General features: G+C 41.1%; 2 protein-coding genes across 7 annotated transcripts in view; both read left to right on the top strand.

The window, feature by feature from the left end:
* The window catches only part of DENND5A (DENN domain containing 5A), a 101630-nt gene that overhangs the window by 15006 nt on the left and 66108 nt on the right, over positions 1-20516 (top strand). For 3 of the 6 annotated variants that reach the window (XM_025266631.2, XM_025266628.2, XM_025266632.2), the window contains exon 2: positions 6673-6786. The exons of the other annotated variants lie outside the window; for them this stretch is intronic. In XM_025266631.2, the coding sequence (XP_025122416.1) occupies positions 6673-6786 (114 nt within the window). The remainder of the gene's footprint in view (positions 1-6672; positions 6787-20516) is intronic. 6 annotated transcript variants of the gene reach the window in all.
* Positions 6793-7682, top strand: LOC102415750 (ATP synthase subunit epsilon, mitochondrial). Its single transcript, XM_044929495.1, has one exon. The coding sequence runs from the start codon at positions 7362-7364 to the stop codon at positions 7509-7511; it is 150 nt and encodes a 49-aa protein (XP_044785430.1). The 5' UTR covers positions 6793-7361; the 3' UTR covers positions 7512-7682.

The raw sequence follows: 20516 nt of genomic DNA, 5'->3' as shown, positions 1-20516 counted from the left end.
AAATCTGTGTCTGTTGCTCTAGTATAACAGTAAGACAGTTATTTAAGCACATTTCATATGTATGATGAATTTCTTCTTGGAAGTGCTGTGCCAATTTATGCTCACTTCTAGTGTGCTATCATTTCACCATATATATATATAAGTTATATATATATTATTTGGAGAGGGGGTAGTAGATTACATGTAACATAAAATTTACCGTTTTAGCCATTAAAACATGTACAGTTTGGTGGCATTTAGTACTCTTCACAATATTGTGCATCATCATTATGTAAGTGCTTAACAGGTTCATCGCCACAAAAGGAAACCTCCATCTATCGAACAGTCATTCCCTATTCCTCCCTCCCCCAAGCCCCTGCCAACCTCTGACCTGCTTTCTGTTTCTTTGGACTTGCCTATTCTGGATATTTTTGCCTTTTCATACTTCAGGAAAGTTAGAGATACCAAGGGAACATTTCATACAAGGATGGGCACAGTAAAGGACAGAGCAGCAAGGACCTAATAGAAGCAGAAGATATTAAGAAGAGGTGGCAAGAATACACAGAAGAACTATACAAAAAGGTCTTAATGACCCAGATAGCCATGATAGTGTGTTCACTCACCTAGAGCCAAATATCCTGGAGTGTAAAGTCAAGTGGGCCTTAGGAAGCATTACTCTGATCAAAGCTAGTGGAGGTAATGGAATTCCAGCTGAGTTATTTCAAATCCTAAAAGATGATGCTGTGAAAGTGCTGTACTCAATATGGCAGTAAATTTGGAAAACTCAGCAGTGGCCACAGGACTGGAAAATGTGTTTTCATAACAATCCCAAAGATGGGAAGTGCTAAAGAATGTTCAAACTACTGTACAATTGTGCTGATTTCAAGTGCTAGCAAGTTAATGCTCAAAATCTTCAAGCTAGGCTTCAACAGTATGTGAATCGAGAACGTCCTGATTTAGAAAAGGCAGAAGAACCAGGGACAAAATTGCCGACATCCATTGGATCATAGAAAAAGCAAAGGAATTCCAGAAAAACCTCTACTTCTGCTTCATTGACTATGCTAAAGCCTTTGACCTGTGTGGATCACAACATACTGTGGCAAATTCTTAAAGAGATGGGAATACTAGAACACCTTACCTGCCTCCTGAGAAACCTGTATGCAGGTCAAAAAGCAACAGTTAGAATTGAATATGAAACAATAGACTGGTTCAAAATTGGGAAAGGAGTACGGCAAGGCTGTATATTGTCACCCTGCTTATTTAACTTATATGCAGAGTACATCATGAGAAATTCCAGGCTGGCTGTTCCAGAAGCTGGAATCAAAATTGCTGGGAGAAATATCAGTAATCTCAGAAATGCAGATGACACCACCCTTATGCAGAAAGTGAAGAGGTACTAAAGAGCCTTTTTATGAAGGTGAAAGAGGAGAGTGAAAAAGCTGGCTAAAACTCAACATTGAAAAAAACTAAGATCATGGCATCCAGTCATATTACTTCGTGGCAAATAGATGGGGAAACAATGGAAACAGTGACAGACTTTATTTTCTTGGACTCCGAAATCGCTGCAGAGGGTGACTGCAGCCATGAAATTAAAAGACGCTTGCTCCTTGGAAGAAAAGCTATGACCAACCTGAACAGCATGTTAAAAAGCAGAGACATTGCTTTGCCAACAAAGGTCCGTCTGGTCAAAGCTATGGTTTTCCCAGTAGTCATGTATGGATGTGAGAGTTGGACTATAAAGAAGAATAGACTATAAAGCTGAAGAATTCTTCAGCTGAGCACTGAAGAATTGATGCTTTTGAACTGTGGTGTTGGAGAGGACTCTTGAGAGTCCCTTGGACTGCAAGGAAATCCAACCAGTCCATCCTAAAGGAAATCAGTCCTGAATATTCATTGGAAGGACTGCTTCTGAAGCTGAAACTCCAGTATTTTGGCCACCTGATGTTAAGAACTGACTTATTTGAAAAGACCCTAATGCTGGGAAAGATTGAAGATAGGAGGAGAAGGGGGCAACAGAGGATGAGATGGTTGAATTGCATCACCAACTCGATAGACATGAGTTTGAGCAAGCTCCGGGAGTTGGTGATGGACAGGGAGGCCTGGCGTGCTGCCATGGCCTCATGGGGTCACAGAGACGGACATGACTGAGTGACTGAACTGACTGACTGATTGATGGAAGGTCTTAACGGGTGAAGATAATTCTCTTCTGTTATTGAGGGTAACCTGACAGGAGGCTCACAGATTCTTAAATCTCTTCACCCGGGGAAGAAGACTGTTGAGTGCTTCCTGATAAGCTGTGGTTTTAAGTTTGGATTTAGGGACATATTAGTGTTCTTGGTGCAGCCGTGTTTCCTTCTCTGAGTTCTGCTTCGGTCCTCATTCTGTGAAGCTGATATATATGCTGTCACTTTCATGCAGTAGAGGCTTCCTTTTGGTGAAGCATTTGAAAATTTCCAGGGCATTTCTGTCTGTGTCTTGTTTCCGTGGTTAAAGATTTAGATGTGATTCTTGCATGTTTAGGATTTCCCTGGTGGCTCAGACAGTAGAGAATCTGCCTGCAATGCAGGAGATCTGGGTTCCATACCTGGTTTGGGAAGATCCCCTGGAGAAGGGAATGGCTACCGACTCCAGTATTCTTGCCTGGAGAATCCCATGGACAGAAGACCTGGGGGCTACAGTCCATGGGGTGGCAAAGAGGTGGCCATGACTGAGCAACTTTCACTTTCACATATGGATTTTTTTTTTTTTTTTGCCTCTGTGCTCCATACAAGAATATGGTCATAAGGAATGTCTCCCATATTCTTTATACATATTTACACACTCAGTCCTCTCAATAAACCTGTGAAATAGGTATCATTATCTATATGATACAGATGACAAAACTGAGATTTATAGGAGAGAGACCTTGGTCAGATTAGTTAAAATTCAACAAGACATGGAACTAGTATTTGAATTTAGATTTGCCTGTCATTAAAATCCTGTTTGTTCCACTATAGTATCTATAACACAATACCTTCCTTAGCTTCCTCTGAATGAGAGGCCCCTTCAGATCTGTGAGGCCTGTCTGCTTTGGAGAAAGAGATACAAGGTTATTCAAATTGTGTTCATGAATTCCAGGAGTGGTTGGTTTTGAATGATAAATTTTTGTGTCTCTGTAGCACTTAGCCTCGGAGAAAGCAATGGCACCCCACTCCAGTACTCTTGCCTGGAAAATCCCATGGACGGAGGAACCTGGAAGGCTGCAGTCCATGGGGTCGCTGAGGGTTGGACACGACTGAGCGACTTCACTTTCACTTTTCACTTTCATGCATTGGAGAAGGAAATGGCAACCCACTCCAGTGTTCTTGCCTGGAGAATCCCAGGGACTGGGGAGCCTGGTGGGCTGCCGTCTATGAGGTCACACAGAGTTGGACACGACTGAAGCGACTTAGCAGCAGCAGCAGCAGCAGCACTTAGCCTAGAGCTGGGTGCCACACAGTGGGAAGGAACTCAGTGAAGATTGAGAAATTGCTTGAGTATGGAATAATGTAGTAGTGTCACATAATAGGCAAGTGTGGGGTAGACAGTGTCTCTGTCCCATGGTGGCTGAGTGGAGAAAACATCATTCTTTGCCTATGTTTATAGCTTGGATTTTTTGAGAGGGTGTGAGTATGATGTTAGGTTTTGAATGAATAGTTTTGATTAAATGCCCTGCACGTTTAGTAAATATCTGTTGGTTTATATGTTGACGAATTATGGGGATATTTTCACCTTGAGAGACAACTAAAATTTTTGGCTTGACACATTTTCTTCCCTGTCTGTGGCAGCAGTATATTCATTTTCAGAATTCTTTAGCCTGATTTTGTAATACATTGACTAGTTTGGTGTTGGCTGCTGTGGTAAGAAGAACTGTGCTATAATTAGCATTTCTGCTTCCTCTAACAGTTTTATGGATTTGCTTTGAAGAATCGTAAAAAAAAAGAGAAAGTTTTATTGTGATAAATATTTCTTCAGGAAGGATGTTTTATACAGAGTGATATTCTAAATGTGAAATCCCAAATAACCACATTTGAAAAAAATATATCCACAAGACTGAAATGGCCCCAGAATCCCTCCCCACAACGCCCATTGTCAGGGTAAATTATCAGTAGATTGGCAAGGATAGAACTGAATTGTTAAGAGGAGACTGAAACCTGAGATCATTAAGCATTTACATAGAAGCATTTAATTTCTGTGAATAAATTCAAGTCTCATGACCCAGACAAATTACACCTTAGTGTTCTGAAAGAATTTTGGGATGATTATAATGATGATTAGTCACTGTCAGTAATCTTTAAGGAATGATAGAATTACCACAGTAGACATATTTTCAAGTCTGAGAAGAAGGTAAGAGCTTGGCGTATTCCTAGTCAAAATCTCAGATGGTTTATTAAGGATGTATTATGAGGATTTAGAAAAGAAAGCTGTGATTATTAGGAGCCAACATGGACTCACTAGGAATGTGTTGGTGACTTAATAACTACCTTTTCTTTATTAAGGGAGTAGACTTCTAGAGGAGGGGAATACCGTCAGCTATCATTTTTTGATTCAAGAATGTTTTGAAGGGAATGATTAGAATATAGTTGGGGTTAAGAGATTTGAGTTGTGTGGTGAAATAGGTCATGCAAGGAGCTCCCAGACGATTCAGTGGTTAGAACTCTGTGCTTTTACTGTCATGGCCCTGTGTTTAGTCTCTGGTCAGGGAACTAAGATCCTGCAAGCCGCTGAGGAGGGGAAAAACCTAAGGAGGGGGAAAAGAAATACGTGATGCAGAAGTATGGTGTGATAGAAGGGAGGACTTAATAGCAACACAAAAATGTAAGGCTTGTAGTTGTCTGTAAATTGGATTTATGGCAAAAATGTAGTTTGGTTGACAAAAAGTTTTGGTTTTAGCCAGCATTAATAGCTACTGTTGAAAGAGTGAGTGGATAGTGTTGTTTTAAACGATGTTAGACCACTCCAGTGGTCATGTATGGATGTGAGAGTTGGACTGTGAAGAAAGCTGAGCACCAAAGAATTGATGCTTTTGAAAAACTGTGGTGTTGGAGAAGACTCTTGAGAGTCCCTTGAACTGCAAGGAGATCCTACCAGTCCATTCTAAAGGAGATCAGCCCTGGGATTTCTTTGGAAGGAATGATGCTGAAACTCCAGTACTTTGGCCACCTCATGCGAAGAGTTGACTCATTGGAAAAGACTCTGATGCTGGGAGGGATTGGGGGCAGGAGGAGAAGGGGACGACAGAGGATGAGATGGCTGGATGGCATCACTGACTCGATGGACGCGAGTCTGAGTGAACTCCAGGAGTTGGTGATGGACAGGGAGGCCTGGCGTGCTGCAATTCATGGGGTCGCAAAGAATCAGACACGACTGAATGACTGAACTGAACTGAGACCACATCTATCTAGATAGATTTTAGTTCTAGGAGCTCGGATGGTGAGGGACCTGAAAATATGAACTACTTTCAAAGGAGCAGATTTGTTTTTTGACTAGTTAATATCTCTGACAATAGCTTCCACAGAAGAGTTCCAGAAGAACTTGGAGAAATGGCAACATTGTTGGAATACCGTAGATTTTGATAGCATTCATTTGAAAAAATGTAAATTTTGGCTAATCAGAGGTCATGCTAGGCAGGGAATAGCATCTGCAAAAAGAATGAAGGCATGAAAAAGCATGCCACATTTGAGGAACAAGTGAGTTAGTACAGATGCTGTGTAAAGAGGGAGAGGTGGGCTATAAGAGGTGAAAGTGGGGAAATTGGCAGGTGTTGTATATGAAGGTGGAGAAACTGGAATCCAGGAAGATAAAGTGATTTGCTTAAGTCTTGATTGTGTATTGAACCAGGCCTAGAATTCCAGGCTTTCTTGTGTCCTTTCAGGAGTTCGTTCCATCTTTCTTTTCTTTAGGTATGTTCTACATTTACTTTAAAATGGCCAGGGCATGCCCTATGTTTATGAACGGATTCTAAATAATCATGTAAGACTATCTTTTACATTCTTTAATAAACTAAAAGAACTTAAGTAGCTGTGATCTATAAGCAGTATAACTTTCCCAGTTATCAGTGCCAGATATTATGGTTTTAACTTTTAGAGACCAGCAGCCTATATTCTGGGTCATGCTAGAATCAAGAACTCTTTCTACTTTCCCATGCTATTTGTTTAAAAGAGGATTCTTTCTTTGCCTAGTTCAAATGATAGATGCTTGGATTAACAGTTGCAGCTATAATGATCAGTTACAGTGTTGTAGCCACGCGTTCTGGGAAACAAACTCACTCAGAAGGACAATGCAGATAGTGGAGTGCAGTTTATTACACCAGCGGGCCCAAGGCAGAGTCTCCTCTTAGCCAAGGACCCCGACCAGCATTTGTGAAAATCTTTTATACCCCATATGTACGTGTCTGAACCCACCACTCCAAATTCCTTGAGACTTACATAAACCGAGGAAAATACAGTCCCAATAACCCCATCATTCACGTGCTGTGTGATCAAACAGTCAAACAATTAGCCAATAATCAATAAACCTGAGGTTATAATCCAATAGATACAGAAAAATTCATGGCCTCTCTGGAGGGAGGGGTGATTAGTGTATGTTTTCTCTTAGGCGATAAGTAACCTAGATACGATCTTCAAGGTTCCCCTCTCTGGAGGGGGTCTTATCCTTCTGTTGTTGTTTTCATAGGCACTAAACACAGAGTTCAGAGTCCATTGGAAAGGTGGCTGAGCATGATCAGCATGAACAGGCCTAAGATGGAGTCCAGGCCCTATGAATTCCTTCTTCCAACAGCTGTGCAAAGTAAAAGATAAGTTTATCAAGAACTTGTGGCAACTTTGCTTGTGACTGCTGTGGTTGTAACTTGTTGTTCCACTGCAGACAGGGGTGAATTTCACATGGGAAGCAAGTTTCTGAGGCCTCTCTGTTTGTTCCTTAGTCACAGTTCTATCCAGGTTTGATGTCCAGTCAGTATACCATATGTGAATATGTATATGGCCAGCATTTGTCCTGACTGGTTGGTGCCCACATTGTATTGATTGTTAACTATTTTGAGAATCATGTCTAACTCTCACCATCCATCTTTCCTCATTTTATGCCAGATCAGAAGTTTCTCTAATTTGTTTGTGGTTTATTCATACAGAGAAATTCCTACCTTTTCTTCTCAGGCTCTTAAATAATTTTATTAAAAAAAATTCCTGGAAAGACTTACCTGACAGTCCATTGGTTAAGAATCTGCCTTCTTAACCACTTAACCAGTCTTCAAGGGGACACAGGTTCAATCCCTGATCTAGGAGCTAAAAGTCCCACATGGGCGCCCCGAGCCGACATTGATAGGTCTTCGCGATTCGGCCCGACACGCCCCCTCTCGCGACATCATGGTGGCGTACTGGCGACAGGCTGGACTCAGCTATATCCGATACTCCCAGATCTGTGCAAAAGCAGTCAGAGATGCACTGAAGATTGAATTCAAAGCAAACGCCATGAAGACTTCTGGCATAAAAATTGTGAAAGTGAAAAAGGAATAATCTACCCTGAGTACAGCCTGAATGCTGCATGTTCAAGGTGAAGCTGTGGGCACGTATTATAGCAGATTGGAAACCATCTCCCTTCATGGAAAAAAAACAAAATAATACCTGTCTTGCTCATAGATTGACAATGCCAGTAAATTAAAGTACAGTTCACTCTAAAAAAAAAAATAAAAAAATAAAAGTCCCACATGCCCTGGAGATAGCATGTGATCTGGAGTTGCAGATCTGACCCTGTAATGCTGTGCGCTGCAACGAAGAACCCATGTGCCATAACTAAGACCTGATGCAGCCAAATAAATTAATATTAAAAAAATTCCTGGAAACAAAATTTTTTAAATTATGAAGACCACTATGTTCTATTTTCCTTTAGGTCCACTTAATGATTGAAAAGCTAGTTTCAAACATTTATGTGACAATTAAGGAAATCTGAACACTGATTAGATATTTAGCTTTAAGTATTCTTTTGGTCAAATTTTTTTAGGTATATTAATAGAATTGTGGTTATGTTAAAAGAAAAAGAAGTCTTATTTTTAGAGACACATGGTGAAATATTGTAGATATGTCTGGATTTGCTTTAAAATAATTTGGTATGAGGGTGTACAGATATAAAGTAAGACTGGACATGCATTAATATTTGTTGAAATTGGGTGATGGATATAAGATAATTCGTTGTACTTTTTATAATAAAAAGTTATAAATAGTTTATTTTTAACCCCCTGAATTTATAAAATTATAATTGGATTTTTAAAATTTTCAAAGGTATATTATTGGCAATTATAACTTCTGATTGCCTTGAAATAATTAGAAGTACAACTTGGGGTTAGTATGGGCATACCTCATTTATGTGCTTCCCTTTATTGGACTTCACAGATATTTCATTTTTACACAGTCAAGATTTATGGCAACCCTGCATCAAACCAGTCTGTCAGCACCATTTTTCCAACTGTATTTGCTCACTTCATATCACTGTGTCACATTTTGGTAATTCTGGCAGTATTTCAGACTTTTTTTCATTATTATTATATTTGCTCTGGTGATCTGTGATTAGTGATCTTTGTCTTGCTGAAGGCTTCAGTGATGGTTAGCATTTTTTAGCAGTGAAGTATTTTTAATTTAGATCTGCATATTAATTTTTTAGACATAATACTGTTATACACTTACTAGACTACTGCGTAGTGTAAACATAACTTTTATATGCATTGGGAAACCAAAAAATTCGTGTGACTTCCTCTTGCTTTATTGTGATAATTTGCTTTACTGAGGTGGTCTGGAACCAAACCCACAGCCTGTCTCAGGTTTATCTTTGTACATGCATGCTAAGTCGCTTCAGTCATGTCTGACTCTTCGTGACACTATGGACTGTAGCCTGCCAGGCTACTCTGTCCATGGGATTCTCTAGCCAAGATGATGTGTGGGTTGCCATGCCCTCCTTCAGGGATTGAACTCATGTCTCTTAATGTGTCCTGCATTGAAAGGTGGGTTCTTTACCACTAGTGCTACCTGGGAAGCCCAGGTATGTCTGTACTTCCAGCCACAGGCAAAGAAATTTGACCTTTTAATTTATGTAATATTTAAAAATATGTTTTAATGTAGCTTTTTGAAATATTTAAAGTGGTCCCCCTATCATTACCATTTCATTTATGAGCCTCTAGTTGGGAGCCATTAACTCTAAAAAATTTTTTTTCTATCTTTTGGCCATATCATGTGGCATGTGGGATCTTCTTTCCCTGACCAGGAATCATACCCTTGTCCCCCTCAGTGGAAGGGCAGAATCTTAGCCACTGGATTGCCAGGGAAGTTCCCTGGCTCTAAAAATTTTGATCAACCTTGTTTGTATTTAGACTTCTTAACTCAATTGTATTAATATTGTAATTAATACAGAATTTTTTCTTTTCTTGTGTATATTGCTTTAATGGATAGATTGTATCCCTTTGCCTTAATGTACCTAACTTTTTTTTAAAGCATTTGCTTTTCTTCTTTTTCCTGCAGTTATAAATATCTTTACCATGAGAAATAGCTTTTCTAAAAAATGCTCCTTGAGTGCTATTTTAGTGGGGGCTAGTTTTTTTCTTGGTGCCTTTTGGGTGGTATTTTAGTGGATTTAGCAGATCAAAGGGTATTTTTTTTTTTTTTTACAGTTTTTGTGGTGTCGTGCTACTTTGGTTGAGCTTCTTTCAAAGGTGTCACTTTGTGGGTTGGAACCATTTCAGTGTTTAAATCTCGACTGCTGAACCAAAGTTTTAAGGCATGTTAACAGTCTTGAAAAAATGATAAATTGGATCTATTCAAAACTGAGCTTTCATTGGAAACAGGTGGAAGGATGGAAATGCATTAACTGTAAATCTTGAAGTCAGTTTATTAAGATACTGCTGTTTAGCTTAATTAGAGAGCTGTATAACAGAGGTGGCATTTGAATGAAGTATTGAAGGATAGGAACGACTTAAACTTGAGGATGTGAGTTGTTGTTTAGTTGCTAAGTTGTGTCCGACTCTTTTGCAACCCCATGGACCATAACCTGCCAGGCTCCTCTGTCCATGGGATTTCCCAGGCAAGAATACTGGAGTCAGTTGCCATTTCCTTCTTCAGAGGATCTTCCTGACCCAGGGATCAAACCTGCATCTCCTTCATTGAAGGTGGATTCTTTACTGCTGAGCCACTGGGGAAGCCTGATGATGGTGGGGATGGGTAAAAGGTGGGTGAACGTGGAACTCTGGGGCATGTTTAGGCAATCTTGAGTCATACTATTTGGCTATAACATATGCTATTTAGAGTATAGTAATGGAAGCTAGGATTAAAGAGTTAGTTAGGGGAACAAGTAAAATAAATAAGACTATACCAGGTAGATTGTGAAAAAATAATAGTGGGAAAAAAAGAAATGATGGTAATTGATTGTAATAGCTTGAAGACTATTGAGAGGGTAACAGGCAGGAAGGCCTGGGGATCAAATCTATTCCAAGTTTTTCAGGATACAGTTCAAAGGAGTGAGGCTGGAATTGTTAGCTCCCATCTGTAAGAGAGAAAAAAAGCCACCAGCGCCATCTTTCTACCAGAGGCGTCCCTTGCTGTTCTAGATGGGGGTGTAGACAGTCTGTACACCAAAGCTTTTCTTTCCTGGTTAGACTTAGTCTGTCCCTTACCGACGCAGGCGTCATACTCATCCCTCCCGGTTCTACCACCGAGACGGGGTGGGGATGCACTAGGGGTAGACCTGATGGCATCCCTGACCGATGTCCAGCTCCTCACCATTAAAACCTTATTTGCCTCTGATGTCACCTGGGTGCAATCAGAGTAAGCTTCTGGAATGTCTCCCAAGCTGAGACCGCTGGGGGAAACATTTTTCAGCTGAGTGCCTGTGCACGACCCTGAGTATATTCCTGACCACTATAAGACCAATACCAACATAAAACTGAGATGTTCCTTCCAAGCGTCACCACACCAGTATAAGAGCCTCCTCTGGTCCACTAAGAGCCAGTGTTACTAAAGGAAAAAACCCATTGTAGTTCCAATCTGAGTAACCTTTAACTTCAGAGGTATTCTGGGAGCTAGAGCTCCATCTAGCTTCCGAACTTCCGATTCCTAGCGAGGCTAGGTGCTTCCTGACTACCAATGCAAGAAAGGCGCCTGCTCTTTCCCTTGGCCCGTGGGTTACAGAATGCCGGTCTGACGGTGTGGTTCCCACAGTGACTGCTCCTGGGAGGCCACTGTTAATCGGTCATTTTGGTCTTCGTGTGTGATCCTCACATTCCTCACCATCAAACCTAATCAAGCGTAGGTTCCAAAAGTGCCTTGAGGTTCCCCAGGCACACAGGGCTCATAAGCGTGTGGCAGTTGCGCATTTGTCCTCCCCACCTTGGTGGGGATCCTGGTGGCACAGGAGAGGGGGCTCCTGATTGCTGTCTCCAGGGGCAGTGCAGCTGGAAACAAAGGGCTGCCCACCCACAGCTCCTCCCGGACCTCTCCACCCAGTATCTTCTTCATCGTGGTTGAATGTCCCCTTTCCTGCCTTATTTGTTTGAAGATTTTTGAAAAGCCAACTATGTTTTGTAACCTCAAATACTTTCTTAATTTACAATTTTTATTATAAAAATTATGTAACCATGCTATAGGAAATTTGGAGAAAAGGAAAAGAACCACTCTAATGTGACAACTATTAATTATATTATATTTCATGTTAAGTCATTTTCAGTGGATATTTAAGATGCCATTGTACAACTTTGTTCTTCAAAAAAGCATTTATTTGATTTTTTTTTAAGCCAGTGAAAGTATTCATGGAGCCATAGATCTTCTATATTCAGGGTTTACTGTATTAATAAATACGATATTATTCAGATTTAAAAAAAAAAAAAAAAGGGGGCCCCCAGTTTAACCTCATTTATTACTCTCTCTGGATCTCTAGTGCCAAGAGAAGACTCTGCCAAGAAGACAGTACACAGTAACAGCATAGATCACAAGTCCCTTGAAAGTCTATGATCCAATAGATTAGGTTAGTACTTCTGATTCCCAAGGAGTTATGAAATGGTCAAAGAGACCGAAAAGTTTGACCGAGAAAGGAGAGTTCGGTCCACACACTTTGCCCATTTCTGGTTGGTCCCCAAAGGAGACATTGGGTGCCTCTTGGGATTGGCAGGTCAGTATAAACTTCCGACAGGTTTCTGCCATAAGCCATATGAGATCACCGTAGAACCACAGAGCAGGGCTCCTCACTTACTTCGTGCAGGGCGTTTCATTCATTCACACAAGCACACCGTAGAGTTAGTAGAGTATAGCAGAAAACGTGTTCGCTAGGAGAACAAAGAACTAGAGCTCCAAGCATCCTTACCTTGTCCTGAAGGATCCCGGACGAGCCCCCAAGATGAAAGGTTGTTGTTGACCCACGAAAAGACGCCGTGATTCTTGGCCTCCGGAGGAGAAAATTCAATCCGGGGCCAGAGACGAGGCTTGATCACTCAGAGCTTTTGTGTAATAAAGTTTTATTACAGTATAAAGGAGATAGGGAAAGCTTCTGACATAGGCATCAGAAGGGGGCAGAAAGAGTACCCCCCTGCTAGTCTTCAGCTGGATGTTATATAGTCACTGGCAGTCTGTTAGGAGAAGGCAATGGCACCCCACTCCAGTACTCTTGCCTGGAAAATCCCATGGGCGGAGGACCCTGGAAGGCTGCAGTCCATGGGGTCGCTAAGAGTTGGACACGACTGAGCGACTTCACTTTCACTTTTCATTTTCATGCATTGGAGAAGGAAATGGCAACCACTCCAGTGTTCTTGCCTGGAGAATCCCAGGGATGGGGAAGCCTGGTGGGCTGCCATCTATGGGGTCGCACAGAATCAGACACGACTGAAGCGACTTAGCAGCAGCAGTAGCAGCAGTCTGTTAGTGAAAGAAAGGAATGTCTTAAAACTCAGAATGGCACTAGGCCCCTCATCCATAAGATGTATTTTGGGATAATCTTGGCACCAGACGATTCATCCCAGACCATAAAACGGTTGACTTGAATCTTGTAGAAGGGCAGATTACCATACAAATAGTTTCGTTTACATAGGTTAGGGGAACAATGAGTATAACATACTGGTTTGTCAAGTAGGTTCTGAGCCATTAGGCAGAACCGACTTGAAGACAGAGTTTGGGGTAAATGCATAGTACATTAACATAGCTTAAGACAAACATTTCCATAAGAAAAATGCATTGGTTAACTCAAGGTTTGAGAATAGTTAACTTCAGGTGAAACCAAGAGTCATTATGGCAACACAGTATTTTAAGAGAAACCTCCTTTTAAATTTGTATCTAAATAGCATATTCAAAAGCAGAGACATTACTTTGCCAACAAAGGTCCGTCTAGTCAAGGCTATGGTTTTTCCTGTGGTCATGTATGGATGTGAGAGTTGGACTGTGAAGAAGGCTGAGCGCCAAAGAATTGATGGCTTTTGAACTGTGGTGTTGGAGAAGACTCTTGAGAGTCCCTTGGACTGCAAGGAGATCCAACCGGTCCATTCTGAAGGAGATCAGCCCTGGGATTTCTTTGGAAGGAATGATGCTAAAGCTGAAACTCCAGTACTTTGGCCACCTCATGCGAAGAGTTGACTCATTGGAAAAGACTCTGATGCTGGGAGGGATTGAGGGCAGGAGGAGAAGGGGACGACAGAGGATGAGATGGCTGGATGGCATCACTGACTCGATGGACGCGAGTCTGAGTGAACTCCAGGAGTTGGTGATGGACAGGGAGGCCTGGCGTGCTGCAATTCATGGGGTTGCAAAGAGTCGGACGCTACTGAGCGACTTATCTGATCTGATCTGAGAGAAGGGAAAAAATATCACTAGTTTGTTTCCTCCTGCCGCTTCCCAGAGATAAAATGTCTGACACTTGCAGCCTATTTCCTGCTTTGGAGACCCCTGGCCTTCCTGCCCTTACCCTCTCACTATCAGCTGCCACTATTGCTACTATAAATAACTCTTGCAGGAAAATTACTACTCTGTTAGTCATTCTGCTAGGGTCCTCATTTTAGCAGACCTGTGATTTTCTAGGAAAAGTAGGGTCAGTGTTTGTTTGTAGGGTTGTTGATATAGGTGGAACTGATTCATTTTCATAGTCTGTTCAGATACGAGACTATGAGAGATACAGAAGACAGTGGACATTGAGAAGGTGGAGAGGAAAAAAAAAGTGAAATAACGTTTGCTTCTTGGGCTCTTTCTAAGAAGCTTTTAATCTAAAGCTTCAGCAACAATGGTGGCTTTTAGTCTTGGTTTTCTTCCAAGGACTGATAGAAGGCCCTAGTCTCATGTGTTCGTGTTACTCTTACTAAACTCAGTTACTGGCAGGTTGGGCCCCCAGTTTAACCTCATTTATTACTCTCTCTGGATCTCTAGTGCCAAGAGAAGACTCTGAGGGGCCATCTTTGTCGTAACTGCAACTTGAAGATTGATGGTGCTTGGAGCAGTGAAAGGATCCAGGAGACTTGGGTTGCTTTAGTTGGGGAGGAACCCCTCTTATGACCTGTGGGTTGAGGATGCTGCTTTGTATCACAGTGTAGAACTTGAGGTTTTAATGGCTTTTTAACCTTCTGATGAAGATTACTTACTCTTAACATCGAGATGTACTTCGTAACAGCTCCAGATTCTAAAGTTTTAAGAGACATCTGCGCTCATGCAGTAGGTGTAAAGAACATTGGATGGGATGTCTGGAGAGGTTTCTAACCCCATTTTGCCTTATATTCATTGGTGACTTACTCTCTCTGAGCCAGTTTCCTTATCTGTAAAAGCCCTCTGAGGGTTGTGATGAAGCTTAATGAAATAATATACAATATGAAAATGTTTTCAGTGGATTTCAGGTGGTATATATGTTTTTCCCTTTTTCTTCTTCAAGGTTTCTCATTCCATATCTTGCCACGCGAGTAGGAAATATGCAGAAGTAATGTGTAGATAAGTATGAAAATTTGGGTTCATGTAATTGACCTTTTGAAAAGGAGTGCTTTTCACTTAAAAAGATGTATAGAAAACTGTGTCCTTACTGCAAAATTCAGGGTTAAGAAAGTAGGGAAAGAAGAAAGTAGGGAAAACCACTAGGCCATTCAGACCACTAGATGTAAATCAAATTCCTTATGATTGTACAGTGGAGGTGATGAATAGATTCAAGGGATTAGATATGGTAGATAGAGTGCCTGAAGAACTATGGACAAAGGTTCATAACATTGTAAAGGAAGCAGTGATCAAAATTAACCCCAAGAAAAAGGAATGCAAGAGGGCAAAGTGGTTGTCTGAGGAGGCTTTACAAATAGCTGAGGAAAGTGAAAAGCAAGGGAGAAAGGTAAAGATATACCCAGCTGAATGCTGAATTCCAGAGAATAGCAAGGAGAGATAAGAAGGCCTTCTTCAATGAACAATGCTAAGAAGTAAAGGAAAACAATAGAATGGGAAAGACTAGAGATTTCTTCAAGAAAATTTGAAATATCAAGGGAACATTTCATGCAAGGATGGGCACGATAAAGGACAGAAACGGTAAGGACCTAACACAGGCAGAAGAGATTAAGAAGAGGTGACAAGAACACAGAAAAACTATACAAGAAAGGTCTTAATGACCTGGATAACCACAATGGTGTGGTCACTCACATAGAGCCAGATATTGTGGAGTGTGAAGTGGGCTTTAGGAAGCATTACTATGAACAAAGTTAGTGTAGGTCATGGAATTCCAGCTGAGCTATTTCAAGTCCTAAAAGATGGTGCTGTTAAAGTACTACACTCAGTATGTTAGCGAATTTGGAAAACTCAACAGTGGCCACAGGACTGGAAAAGAAGGACAATGCCAAAGAAGGACAGTGCCAAAGAATATTCAGACTGCTGTACAGTTGCACCCATTTTGAATGCTAGTAAGGTTATGCTCAAAATACTTCAAGCTAGACTTCAGCAATATGTGACACAGAGAAATTCCAGATGTACAAAATGGGCTTAGAAAAGGCAGAGGAGGGTCAGGATGGGGAACACATGTATACCCATGGCTGATCCATGTGAATGTATGGCAAAACCACCACAATATTGTAAAGTAATTAGCCTCCAATTAAAATAAAAATAAAAAGAAAAAAAGGGCGGGGGGAGAGCAGAGGAACCAGAGACTAAATTGCCAACATTTGGTGGATCATAGAGAAAGCAAGGCAATTTCAGAAAAACATCTACTTCTGCTTCATTGACTGGGCTAAAGCCTTTGACTGTGTGGATCAGGACAGTGGAAAATTCTTAAAGAGATGGGAATACCTGAACATAATACCTGTCTCCTGAGAATCCTGTATGTAGATCAAGAAGCAACAGAACCAAACATGAAACAAAGGACTGGTTCAAAATTGGGAAAAGAGTACAGCAAGGCGATAAATTGTCACCCTGCTTATTTAACTTGGATGCAGAGTACATCATGAGAAATTCTGGGCTGGATGAATCACAACTGGAATCAAGATTGCCAGGAGAGAAATATCAACAACTTCACATATGCAGATGATACCACCCTAATGGCAGAAAGTGAAGAGGAAGTAAAGAGCCTCTTAATGAAGGTGATAGAGGAGAGTGAAAAAGCTGGCTTAAAACTCAACATTCAAAAAACTAAGATCATGGCATCCAGTCCCATCACTTCATGACAAATAGAAGGGGAAAAAGTAGAAGCAGTGACAGATTTTATTTTCTTGGGTTTCAAAATTACTGTGGATGGTGACTGCAGTCATAAAATTAAAAGACACTTGCACCTTGGAAGGAAAGCTATGACAAAAACCTAGACAGCATTTTAAAAACCAGAGACATCATCTTGCCAACAAAAGTCTGTATAGTCAAAGTTATGGTTTTTCCAGGGGTCATGTTCAGCTGTAAAGATGGCTGAATGCCGAAGAATTGATGATTTCAAATTGTGGTGATGGAGAAGACTCTTGAGAGTTCCTGGGACTGCAGGGAGATCAGACCAGTCAATCTTAAAGGAAATCAACCCTGAATATTCACTGGAAGGACTGATGTTGAAGCTGAAGCTCCAGTACTTGGCCACCAGATTCGAAGAGCTGACTCATTGGAAAAGACCCTTTTGCTGAGAAAGATTGAAGGCAAAAGGAGAAGGGGACGACAGAGGACAAGGTAGCTGGATGGCATCACCGACTTAGTGGACATGAATTTGACCAGCTCTGGGAGATAATGAAGGGCAGAGAAGCCTGGTATGCTGCAGTTCATGCTTTATTCATTTGTGGTAATCTGGGAAGGGAGAACCATGCTGAGTCTAGTTGGAAACTGAACCTAATTGGAAACTGAACTTAGAGTCTCGTTAGAGTTTTCATCATAAGGTAGTATTGGGTCATGAATTTCAGATACTTTTTCCTCCTAAGAGGAATTTTAGTAACAAGGCAGGAAGTGATGTTTCTTCTCCCTTTTGCAGTCAGTGAGTAATATAGCTATGCAAGTCCCTTTTGTAGTTGATGAGTCAGGACTCCTACAGTTGTTTTGGCTTTGAGTTAAATTTTAAGTTTTATTCATTTCAGTTTTCAAATACTGTGTTAATATTGTGGAACTATTTTAATATATGTTTCTTTGGTTTAAAAGAAATCATTTCATTGGAAATAGATGGGGAAACAGTGGAAACAGTGTCAGACTTTATTTTTTTGGGCTCCAAAATCACTGCAGATGGTGATTGCAGCCATGAAATTAAAAGACGCTTACTCCTTGGAAGGAAAGTTATGACCAACCTAGATAGCATATTCAAAAGCAGATTACTTTGCCAACAAAGGTCCATCTAGTCAAGGCTATGGTTTTTCCAGTAGTCATGTCTGGATGTGAGAGTTGGACTGTCAAGAAAGCTCAGCGCCAAAGAATTGATGCTTTTGAACTGTGGTGTTGGAGAAGACTCTTGAAGAGTCCCTTGGACTGCAAGGAGATCTAACCAGTCCTTTCTAAAGGAGATCAGTCCTGGGTGTTCTTTGAAAGAACTGATGCTGAAGCTGAAACTCCAATACTTTGGCCACCTCATGTGAAGAGTTGACTCATTGGAAAAGACTCTGATGCTGGGAGGGATTGGGGGCAGGAGGAGAAGGGGATGACAGAGGATGAGATGGCTGGATGGCATCACCAACTCGATGGACATGAGTTTGAGTAAACTCAGGGAGTTGGTGATGGACAGGGAGGCCTGGCGTGCTGCGATCATGGGGTCACAAAGAGTTGGACATGACTGAGCAACTGAACTGAACATGATATATTAGTCTTCTAATATTCACCCTTAAATTGGTATATATAAATAGGAAGAGTTTCTCTTTGTTTTTTAAATTTTTTTATTTATTTAGCTGTGCTGGGTCTTAGTAGTGGCATGTGGGATCTGGTTCCCTGACCAGGGATCAGACCTAGGCCTCCTGCCTTGGGAGCACGGAGTCTTAACCACTGAACCACCAGGGGAATCCCGAGTTTTTATTTTAATCCTGTACTTTAATATTATTAAGACATGTAAGTTTTGCAATGTAGAAATTAGGAATAAGTTAGTATTATAAATCCAAGTTGAAAAGAATCTCTTACCAACTGGAGAGAAATGTGCTATTATGCATATATATATATATATATTTTACTATAATCTCTTTATCTTGGGATCATATGTGCTCAAAGTAGGAAATTTAGAAAGTACATAAAAAGCATAAAGAAAAAATAGCAATCACCCATAGTCCAGCCTTCTAAAAGTAACTTGAAAGTGAAAGTCTCTCAGTTGTGTCTGACTCTTTTCAACCCCATGAATTATAAAGTCCATGGAATTCTCCATGCCAGAATACTGGAGTGGGTAGTCTTTCCCTTCTCCAGGGGATCTTCCCAAACCAGGGATTGAACCCAGGTCTCCCACATTGCAGGTGGATTCTTTACCAGCTGAGCCACAGGGGGAGCCCAGAAGTAACTTAGCCATGTTTAATATTTTGTGTATTTCTTTCCATAATTGTTTCTGTGTTGAATTACAAATACATTGTAATTCACCTCAGTGTTTACAGCAGCATTATTTACAGTAGCCAAGACATGAAAGCAACCTAAATGTCTCTTGAGAAGTGAATGGACAAAGAAGATGTGGCATATATACACAATAGAATAGTACTCAGCCATACAATGGAGAAGGCAATGGCAACCCACTTCAGTACTCTCGCCTGGAAAATCCCATGGACGGAGGAGCCTGGTAGGCTACAGTCCATGGGTCGCTAAGAGTCAGACATGACTGAGCGACTTCACTTTCACTTTTCACTTTCATGCATTGGAGAAGGAAATGGCAACCCACTCCAGTGTTCTTGCCTGGAGAATCCCAGGGATGGGGGAGCCTGGTGAGCTGCCGTCTATGGGGTCGCACAGAGTTGGACATGACTGAAGTGACTTAGCAGCAGCAGCAGCAGCCATAAAAAGAATGAATTAATGCCATTTGCAGCAACATGGTCAGAAAACTAAGATCATGGCATCTGGTTCCATCACTCCATGGCAAACAGATGGGGAAACAATGGAAACAGTGGCAGACTTGGGCTCCAAAATCACTGCAGATGGTGGTTGCAGCCATGAAATTGAAAGACACTTACTCCTTGGAAGAAAAGCTATGACCAACCCAGACAGCATATTAAAAAGCAGAAACATTACTTTGCCAACAATGGTCTGTCTAGTCAAGGCTATGGTTTTTCCAGTGGTCATGTATGGATGTGAGAGTTGGACCATAAAGCAAGCTGAGCGCTGAAGAATTGATGCTTTTGAACTGTGGTGTTGGAGAAGACTCTTGAGAGTCCCTTGGACTGCAAGGAGATCCAACTAGTCCATCCTAAAGGAGATTAGTCCTGGGTTTTCATTGGAGGGACTGATGTTGAAGCTGAAACTCCAATACTTTGGCCACCTGATGTGGAGAGCTGACTCATGTGAAAAGACCCTGATGCTGGGAAAGATTGAGGGCAGGAGGAAAAGGAGACAACAGAGGATGAGATGGTTGGATGGCATTACCGACACAATGGACATGGGTTTGGGTGGACTCTGGGAGTTTGTCCCTGGGTGGACAGGGAGTCCTGGCGTGCTGCGGTTTATGGGGTTGCAAAGAGTCGGACACGACTGAGCGACTGAACTGAACTCTCTGTATTTCTTCTCTTTGAGATTTGCAGCATCTGAAAGATTCTTTTTGTTACAGGAGTTTGTTGTGGTTTGACTCTTGAGTGAGACCTGTAATGCATACTTTAATTTAAGGTAGTTGTTGGTTCCCAGATCCCTTTGAGAATCTGATACCAACTATGGATCCTTGCTCTAGCTTTGTCAATCTGTTTCATTTGAAATCTTGGCTTGCCTATTGCACAGATAATATTCATACCTTAGGTTGTCCTTTTACTTTATCTTGAAGTTATTCTTGTGACACTTTTCTGTGATAGATTCAGTTTCCTGTATCTCATATATACATCTTTCTTGGTTAATTTAGTTTTGGCAGAGAACCTTTTAAATTTCCACAAAGCTTGCTGTTGTCTCTCTTTTTTTAAGAAACTTTATTGAGATATAATTTACATACCATGA

Source organism: Bubalus bubalis, chromosome 16 (assembly GCF_019923935.1).
Source record: "Bubalus bubalis isolate 160015118507 breed Murrah chromosome 16, NDDB_SH_1, whole genome shotgun sequence".
Taxonomy (NCBI): domain Eukaryota; kingdom Metazoa; phylum Chordata; class Mammalia; order Artiodactyla; family Bovidae; genus Bubalus; species Bubalus bubalis.
Note: the sequence above shows the minus strand (reverse complement) of the source record. Positions and strands in the feature narration are given on the sequence as shown.